This window comes from Neovison vison, chromosome 12 (assembly GCF_020171115.1).
Source record: "Neovison vison isolate M4711 chromosome 12, ASM_NN_V1, whole genome shotgun sequence".
Lineage (NCBI taxonomy): Eukaryota > Metazoa > Chordata > Mammalia > Carnivora > Mustelidae > Neogale > Neogale vison.
In genome coordinates, this window is record NC_058102.1 from 97,526,633 (window position 1) to 97,537,086 (window position 10,454).

General features: G+C 35.4%; 1 protein-coding gene across 1 annotated transcript; it reads right to left on the reverse strand.

Annotated features, from left to right (window-relative positions):
- Positions 1-1,100: 1,100 nt before the first annotated feature.
- Positions 1,101-2,036, reverse strand: LOC122891186 (olfactory receptor 6C3). Its single transcript, XM_044226678.1, has one exon. It carries the CDS (start codon positions 2,034-2,036, stop codon positions 1,101-1,103), a length of 936 nt encoding a protein of 311 aa, XP_044082613.1.
- Positions 2,037-10,454: the final 8,418 nt, after the last annotated feature.

The window sequence follows — 10,454 nt, forward strand, 5'->3', positions numbered from 1 at the left end:
AGGGCGCCTGATGCAGGATTTGATCTCAGGACCTGGTATCATGACCTGAATGGAAGGCAGATGCTTAACTGACTGAGCCACTCAGATGTCCCAAGTATAAATACTTAAAAAAAATATTAGAGAACATGGAAATTCTATAAATAGTACTCAAATCATGATCAATATTTACCTTGTAATATGCACTAAATTTCACAAAATAAAAGCTCTACATTTAAAGTGCAAATCACAGCTTCTTATTACTTCTAAGAATGGAATTTAATATACAATAGTTTGGGAGTGTAGCTTTTTAAAATTAACATATAATGTATTATCTGACCCAGGTGTACAGGTCTGTGAATCATCAGGCTTATACATTTTATAGCATGCACCATAGCGCATACCCTCCTAATGTCCATAACCCAACTACCCCACCCTACCACCTCACCCCCAGCAACCCTCAGTTTGTTTTGTGAGATTAAGTGTCTTTTTTTTTTTAATGTTAAGAGATCATCAATGAACTACTTGAAAACACAAAAGAGATCACACACTAATTTTGAAACTATACATGCCACTTACGGAATTTATTAAAGAATTAATATTATTTTCTATATCGTGCTATAGAGTATGTCTTATAGAAATGCACTTCATGGGATGCCTGGGTGGCTCAGTTGGTTAAGCCGCTGCTTTCAGCTTAGGTCATGATGACAGCGCACTGGGATCGAGTCCCGCATGGGGCTCCTTGCTCGTCAGGGAGCCCGCTTCTCTCTCCGCCTCTGCCTGCCACTCTGCCCGCTTGTGCGTGCTCTCACTCTCTCTCTCTCTGACAAATAAATAAATAAATAAAATCTTAAAATAAAACAAAACAAAAAAGAAATGCACTTCATTTTGACAAAGTTTTGTAGGAGAGATAAGGTCTACCATATTTTAAAATAAGTCAATAAACAATGCATGAAGACACTTTGGTACGGAAGTGGAAGAAATGAAGTGGGAAAATATTTAACTATAATGGGGCATATAAGAGACTATAAGAAGAAGCATACTGATAGAGATATTTAGGAATTTCAGGATTTTACCTAGTTACTCTTTAGACTCTCCTTCCCCCCCACCCCAGGAGAAATATTTCATTTACTTGAAGAAAATGCTACTTTATGGACCACATCTCTGAAGGCTTGTTTTACTTGCTGGTTTCTCAGAGTGTAAATGAAGGGGTTTAGCATGGGGGCAACAGAGGTGTTGAGAATAGCTACTCCTTTTGTCAATGATGCCTTTTCTTTTGCAGAGGGATTAGCATACATAAATATACAGCTTCCATAAGAAATGGAAATGACAATCATATGAGAGGAGCATGTGGAGAAAGCCTTTTTTCTCTGACTGGCAGATGGGATTCTCAAAATTGTTCTGATAATATACATATAAGATAAAATCACCAGTGCCAAAGTGAATAGCAGAGCAACCAAAGCAAAGTAAAAACCAATCACTTCTAGGAGCCACGTATCTGAACAGGATAGTTGTAGAAGGGGAAAATAGTCACAGGCAAAGTGATCGATGACATTGGAAGCGCAGTAATCCAGCTGGAGCAGAAGCATGAGGGGTGGAAAAATGGTCAGGAACCCGCCCAGCCACGCACAGAGCACAAGCACTGTGCAGAGTTTCCTGCTCATGATGGTGGTGTAATGAAGGGGCTTGCAGATGGCAACATAACGGTCATAAGACATGGCAGTTAGAATGTAAAATTCCGTCACCCCCATGAAAATAAAGAAAAAGAGTTGGGCTGCACAGTTGTTATAGGAAATAGTCTTATCCCTGGTGATAATTGCTCCCAGAAATCTAGGAATACACACAGTTGTAAATAAGATTTCTAAGAAAGAGAAGTTTCGGAGGAAGAAATACATTGGTGTCTGCAGATGAGGGTCCACCAAGGTTAGGGTGATGATAGTCAGGTTTCCAGTGACACTTAATATGTATGTGATAAATAAGAAGAGAAAAATCACAATCTGAAGGTCAGGATCATCAGAAAGGCCTAGCAGGACAAACTCTGTGATCACTGTGTGGTTCATTCCTCTCTCTCTCCTTTTCTTCTTTTAAAGGTATTTAGGTGGCAAAAGAATTAAAAGGAGGAGATACAAGTTATAACTCATGATGATCAATATCACCTCATTGATACCATTGTAAAATACATTCTATAGTCCTTGATGATCTTATTTTCTTTTGATCGTCTTGTTTGCATTTGGTTGTGAGTTTTGCTTTTTTATTTTTCTTACATGATTTGAAATGTAGCAGGAGTCAAAAAAAATGTAGCAGGAGAAAATTGGAAACCTTTATACAATAACTCACATCATTGAAAGATGGTAAATAAAATCAGTACTTCTTGCTTTGTCCAATTTATGCATATTATTGATTTTTGTTGACAAATTAAGAGAAATAGGCATTTTTCTTTCTTTTCTGTCACATATTTATTAATGGATACTCCCACCTAAAAAATAGAAATGGATGATCTTAATTCCATCACAAGGTTAAAGTGAAATTTAGAAGACTAAATTTACAACCAGTATAGTTATAAGTTTTATGAGATGAGAAATCAATTAATAATTTTCCTAGCAAATGAAGCACAGTATTAATTATAAATTATTTAAATTAGTTACTTTATTTTATATTAATAGGTTTTAGTGTAGTTTTCTATACTGTATGTGAGCAGTCTATATATATTATATAGTAATATATATGTATTTATCGTATGATAAAATATATAACCTAAATATTTTATTTAACAGAGAACATATTCATTTACTTCTTGGTTTGTCTTAAAAGTTCATTGAAATCATTAATGTTTGACATCTTCTGTGACTTGTTAGAAATGTATATATATAGAGAAACATTTTTATATTTGAGCTTAAAGGGATGTGTAATATTTATCTATTTTTTCATTTTACACTAAAGTACACATTGAAAAAATGAGTACTTGCCTCAGATCTTAGCAGCGCTGTCACCCAGATTTTCCATCTGATCCTTCTTTCTTACTTATTAGCTTTATGAGAAATGTTTGATGCTTTTGTAATTCTGCTGCACACTTACCTTTTACATGAGAAAACTTGTCTATAAGGTTATTCCAGAAGCATATAGGAAAACCTCTGCCATTTCTACTAACCTATACAGCTATTTCCCAGCTGTGCTGGATATCCAGTGCTGTAGATTTTGATTGTTAAGTTTGTGACAGTCCTCCCTTTTGTTTTAGATTGTCAGATTTGTGCATGAAGAATAGAATGTAAATCATTGCTTCTCTTCCAGACTCCAGCAACACTCACTCTAATCAAATTTGATTCGCTTTGTCTCTATTTTACAATGGCTCAAAGAAAATAATTCAGGAAGTAAAAATGGAATGTCAGAAACTTTTAAAAATGTGGAAATAATACAATAGTCCTTTTCAATAAAGTTAATCTAAAAATTTAGGAAAGCATGATTTAAAGAGAGGACTGAAAGGTATATAACATTATTGGGATATTCTTAAACTAGATTGATTTCCCTTCACTTGGACTTATACCTCAAATTTTCCAAGACTACTTGTTTTGACCTCAAAATAAGGTTGTTCATGGATCTCCTGGGAACAAGACCCAAGTCCAGGTCAGACTGTATATTATAGACCATGAGGGATTTCTGGAAGCCTTTCTTGCATTTCTCAGTAGCTTTTTAACTCTTCTCTATAGTCAATCTCCCTTGAGAATGGTTGTGTTCATCCTGTATCTCACAGAAGACCTATAATGTTGACTTCTATGGAATAATTACTTTCATTAATCACAATTACTTAATATTTCATGAATAGCAAAAACAGTTGTGAAATCTTTCTTACAAAAATAAATCATAATCTAATTTATATTTAATCTTCTTGAAATGTAAAGTTTTCAACATATACCCTTTTTTGCTGTTGTTTATCCTTAGGCTTTGTTAATGTTGAGGCATCAAGAAGCAAGGCCATTTAATAATTCTAAGTCAAATAATAACTATTATAATGCACATATCATACTCACAGTCTTAAAAAACATTATTACATTGGTTAACCAATTTAGTCCTCATTACAAATGGCAATATTTAATTGCAGAGTCAATTTGATCATCTTAATTTTCATCTTGGCCTTTATCTCAAGTGGTGCCTTCTTGTGTGCTGATTTAGGGACCTCAGAAGGAGCCTTCCTACATTCTGGTCAGGGCATACATTAAACTTCAGGGGGTCTGGATCATAGCCCAAGGGAATTCATTACTCTTGAAATGAAGGACGAGAGATGTAGTCAGGATTATCATCACTCCTATAAATAGATATGATGTAATAACTACTTAATATTAAATAAGTGTTATATGTCTAAATTAAATAACAAAACATACATTTAACATAAAATACATAATAATGAATTTATATTATCAAATAATACAGTCACCAATTCAGAACTAAATCACAGCTAGGATGCAATTTGGAAATAAATTACTTACTAGAAGAAGGGAATTAGAACAGAGTATGGTGAAAAATGAAGGAGAAGGCAGGCATAACTCAACTTAATGACTGCATACTATATTTATTTAACTTACTTAAAGGAGCAGTCAGTAAAGGAGCATGCTGGCAGATGTGGCTTTATATCATAGAGAGTGATACCCTTGTCCACTTCATTTATATTTTTTTCAGCTTTGTTGAGCTAGAATTGATCTATATAACATTGTGTAAGTTTGAAGGGAACAATGTGTTGATTTTAGACACTTGTGCATTGTGAAATGATTACCAAGGTAGGGTTAGTTAGCCCATCTTTCACTTGTATATTTACCTTTTCTTTTTTGTGGTGAGAACATTTAAGCTTTACTCTCTCAGCAACTTTAAGTATATAATATGGTAATCAGTAGATTACCAACTGATTGTAGATCAGTTCTGTTGCAAGAATGAAATGATGTCATGTTTTTACCCTCAAAGCCCAATTAATAGGTAACAAGAAACTCTCTCATATTCTTGGGGGGCACAGGGACAGTAATGCTCATTTGACTGCATTCTCATTCCCAGGATTTCCTGTAATCATTATTTAGATTCTTAATCCAGGTTTAGATTTGGGGACTTTTTTTATGCAAAAATTTAGGTTTGGCAATTTTTTGCAACTATCAAGAGGAGATACATGCTTAGTCTTCTTTTTTTATTCTTAGCAGCTACTGTTGATCAATGGCTGGATCCTTTAATTCATATATGCTACAAAATGACTATGTTCTTAATCTGTTATTAATCATTTGCTTATTCATTGTTCCAGTTTACATGAAAAAGCCCTACTTCATTTTTACTCAGTAGTCAGAGTTGGTTGTCTAGGATCTTTTTGTTGGTATCTTTAGGAATACATGGCTCTATAAATTTTGTATTTGTTGTAGGTCACATTAGTGATTGACATACATATTTCAAGGGAGATTGAAATTGTCATCCCTCTCTCTTTAGAGTGCTTTAGTCAAGGGGAGACCCTTCTCTTTTGGGGAGTACAATTTTCCTCTTTGGTTGTTTCCTTTGCATCTTGTAGGACAAGTGTTTCCAGGCTCATGCTACATTTTTCTGTATTAGGACTGGACTGAGTCATTTCTCCAAAGAGGCCTCCTTACATTGGTTAGGAAATGTGAATCCAGGTAAGAAACTGGGTACTAGCTGTGAAAATTACTATGAGTTTGATCATCCTTTCTAGGTATTTTCAGTGCATAGGGCCAAAACACAGAATTTTTAAAAAAAGATTTCATTTCTTTTCCCATGTCCTCTGTGTTATTTGTTATGCTCCACAAATAAGTGAAACCATATGATAATTGACTCTCTCCGCTTGACTTATTTCACTCAGCATCATCTCTTCCAGTCCCGTCCATGTTGCTACAAAAGTTGGGTATTCATCCTTTCTGATGGAGGCATAATACTCCATAGTGTATATGGACCACATCTTCCTTATTCATTCATCTGTTGAAGGGCATCTTGGTTCTTTCCACAGTTTGGCAACCATGGCCATTGCTGCTATGTACATTGGGGTACAGATGGCCCTTCTTTTCACGACATCTGTATCTTTGGGGTAAATATCCAGTAGTGCAATTGCAGGGTCATAGGGAAGCTCTATGTTTAATTTCTTGAGGAATCTCCACACTGTTCTCCAAAGAGGCTGCACCAACTTGCATTCCCACCAACAGTGGAAGAGGGTTTCCCTTTCTCCACATCCTCTCCAACACATGTTGTTTCCTGTCTTGCTAATTTTGGCCATCATAAGTGGTGTAAGGTGGTATCTCAATGTGGTTTTAATTTGAATTCCCCTGATGGCTAGTGGTGATGTATTGGAGGGGGAGATGAACCATGAGAGACAATGGACTCTGAAAAACAATCTGAGGGTTTTGAAGGGGTGGGGAGTAAGAGTTTGGGGGAGCCTGGTGGTGGGTATTATGGAGGGCACATATTGCATGGAAACTGGGTGTGGTGCATAAACAATGAATTCTGTTACACTGAAAAGAAATTAAATTTAAAAAAAAAGTTAAAAAAAGATGTCATTTATTTATTTGAGAGAGAAAGAGCACAGGTGAGAGAGAAAGCATGAGTGGGTGGTGGCGGGTGAATGGGGGGAGGAACAGAGGGAGAGGGAAAGCAGACTGCTCACTGAGCAGGGAGCCCAAGGTGGGGTTCAATTCCAGGACCCAGGGATCATGACCTGAGCTAAAAGCAGCCACTAACCCATTGAGTCACCCAGGCACCACACACACGTATATATATTTTTAAAGTAAAATGCCTGTGAGGGCAATTTCAATCTATCATTCAAATTTAGGACTACAATATTTTTATGAAACTCCTTCTACCATATACATATATATGTTATATATTAATATATATTTATTAGTAAATGAAAGATATATATATATATATCTTTAATTTAAAGTCTTATTTATTTGAGAGAGAGAGCATACCTGTGGCAGGGGGTAAGGGTGAAGGGAGAAGGAGAAGCAGACTCTCCTGCTGAGCAGGGACCTTGGTGCAGGGCTGAATCCCAGGACTCTGGGATCATGACCTGAACTGAAGGCAGATGCATAACCAACTGAACAACCCAGGCACCCCTTTATATATTTTTTATCTCATAATGAGAACACTGGCTATGGATGGAATTAGAGAAGATTCTAAAATCGTACTGATCTTCATTTGCTTCTTTTCCTCACACTGCATATAGAGCAGCATTAGAATAACTGTGACAGCACTACTATCCACCATATTATTCCTACCTAGGAACAACTTAGTATTTTTTTAAGCTATTGTTTTTGCTCTTAGATTAAATCCTACTTGGACGTACAGTTCAATTATAGCACTTAAGATCTCTTGGAATAATTCCGCCTTATTTGGTTATCTCACTAACTAAATATATATTTAATATATTTATTCCAGTTCAATGTAATGGCTTATGCCAGTAGGATACACATTTCCTTCCACTCCTTTCAAACAATTTTGACTTGCTTTCTAAGGATTCCTGAGACAGATTCACTGAGCCACTGAGGAGTGAAACTAGAGGGGTGCCTGAGTGGCCCAGTCAGTTGAGCCACTGACTCTTTGTTTTGGTCCAGGTTATGATCTCAGGGTCATTAGATCCAGCCTTGTGTTAGGTAGGCTCAGTGCTCAGCGAAGAGTCTGCTTGGGATTCTCTCTGTGACTCCCACTGGCCCTCCCCCGCCCCACTCTCTCTCTTTCTCTCTCACAAAAACAAATAATTTTTTAAAATATTAAATAGAATTGAAATTGAAACATAATACTGAATATTGGCTAAATAAGAAGTTTAGAAAGTATCTTCAGAGGTTTTGTTCTTAACACATCGGTATCATGGGATGCCTGGGTGGCTCAGTCGGTTGAATGACTGACCCACTCTTGGTTTTGGCTCAGATCATGATTTCAAGATTGTGGGATGGAACCCTGAGTCAGTCTCCATGCCCATGATGGAGTTTGCTTCAGATTCTTTTCCCCTCTCCCTCTCTGTCCCCTCTGTTCTGCCAGCTCACACCCACTCTCTCTCTCTGAAATTTAAAAAAAAAATCTTTTAAAAAAGTTGATATCTTACACTTTTGAAATTTTTACCATCAAGTAAATATGAATGGTGATTAATTAGTACCTCTGATAAACTAGTCAATGGCAATTTCATTGATGTTCAACGTAAGAAACTAACTCTATTTTAAAAAATACATGAGATTGAAGTCTCAAAGGATGTCCCTTTGGCAGTCTGAGAGAAGACTTTTGACTGGTGGCACTTCATTTCAGGTATCTTAAAATAAAAAAACTTAATTCTTTATGTTGTGCTGGATGGAAGTCTCCCTTAGTAATGCATTAACTTTGCTTGTTTCTTTTTTTTAAATCTTATGTATTTATTCACTTACCTTTTGTTAAAGCCCTTTAAAAGTCATTAGAAAAATATATTCAGAGAGTGCTCCAAAGAAATTTGCTTTGTTGATCATGTTACTATGTTTCTTATTCCTTTATTAAATTGTTCAGAATGAGTTGTTCACATTCATCTTAATATATTAGAGGAAAGAAAAAGAATTTAATTAATGTTACGGGCAATATCTAGCTCAGCTTGATAGAAACACTGAAATACTCTTCTGGCACTACTCATTCATTCTTGAAAAATTAACTAGAAATCATATGAAAACTCGGCCCGAATGAAACAAAATCTCCACAGTTGACTCCACTGAGTGACTGGAAGAATTATTTTATTGGAATTGTCTTTTACTGTTCTTCATAATTATTTTGGAGATCATTTTCCTGGAGAAATCACAATTATTTACATTTATTCATTTCATCAAGGATGAGAAGATTAGTTTTTATAGTTCATACATTTGTGCATAGAAACAAATCAAGGAAAAAAGAAAGCACCAAATTACATTTAATAATATTTTCAGAAATGACAACTCTCATATCTTTAGGGGTTTTTGCTGAATATTAACACATAACCTTATACCTTTTGTTTATTAATCAGCCATCTATAATTTGAACAAGGAAGGAAACAATAAATTATTAATAAAATTATGACATTAGAACTTATTATTAATTCATATTTTGACATTATAGGGTTAGTTTATTTATTACAGAATGTATATTTTTTTGTAATTAGAAAGGCATGGATTGGTGTGCCTGGGTGGCTCAGTGGGTTAAAGCCTCTGCCTTCCACTCAGGGGCCTGGGATGGAGCCCTATATCTGGCTCTCTGCTCAGCAGGGAACCTGCTTCCCCCCTCCTCTCTGCCTACTTGTGATTTCTGTCTGTCAAGTAGATGACAAAAATCTTAAAAAAAAAAAAATAAATAAAAGAGAAAGGCATAGATGAAAAAGGAAAATGAGCCACTTAGTGGATTTGTGACTTTGGATGTTACTAAAGTTTTTTAAACTTCATTTTTCTTCATTTGACATGGAGTTAAAATGTAAGGAGTGTTTTGAGAATTAATTCAACCAATGTAAGTGAACACGCTCTATAATTTATGTGACAATAGGATATGTAAATAGCTGCTTTATTTATTTTTGTTTTAGTTGGCATTAATTTCAAACTTTGGGAAGGATGCTCATGGTCATTGTGATTTTTCAAAAACAATTTATTTCAGTGATACTTAGGACTTTTATTATTTATCTCACTTAGTCCTTCAACACAGTTATGAAAGTTTTATTCTGTTATTCTATATTCCCATTGAAGAACTGAGGCTCGTAGAGACGATATACCTTATACAAATTCACATAGCTAGCAAGTGTCAAATATAATCTTAGACTTCCTGAAATTAAAGTCTGTCCTCTTGAACACAATATCCGTAGCCTATCTCCAAATGGCAACACACATAGCCATAGTAACTTCCTGTTCTTAACTGAAAATGAATTAATTGATATAGTACAACAAAATATACTGTCTCTTTATTATACTTTTTAATATATCCAGTTGCAAATCCTAACCCCAATATACACCATTTAATTTGATTAAAAGTTGAACTAATGAGTCAATAATAAGGTTTGAGAGATTTTCACTGCCTTCTGTATGCCAGGCTTAGCTCTGCTTTTCATACAGGTTCACAAACACAGATTGCCTGTAATAGTAAAATATTGGCAAATCTCATCATTGTCATGTAGGGGAGCAAGCATTTCGGATAGCCTTCCCTTTGCCATTGAACAATGATGTTTTCTATCATCAATATTTTTGTCTTGTTCTTCCCATTTTTTCCGGGAGGAATATACATATTTAACTATAGAGAGTAAGAAAGACCAAATATATAAAGGACCAAAAAAAAAAAAATCAGAAGGTGTGTTAAAACTTTTTGGCATGGTTTTTACACAGATTTAACTTGTACAGAGTAGTTAATATTTTATGAGTTCCCTGTCTCAAGGGAAATAATTCAGTAAATCAAAATTTCCAGAAAAGGGGGCAGCTGGGTGACTCAGCGGATTAAACCTCTGCCTTTGGCTCAGGTCATGATCTCAGGGTCCTGGGATTGAG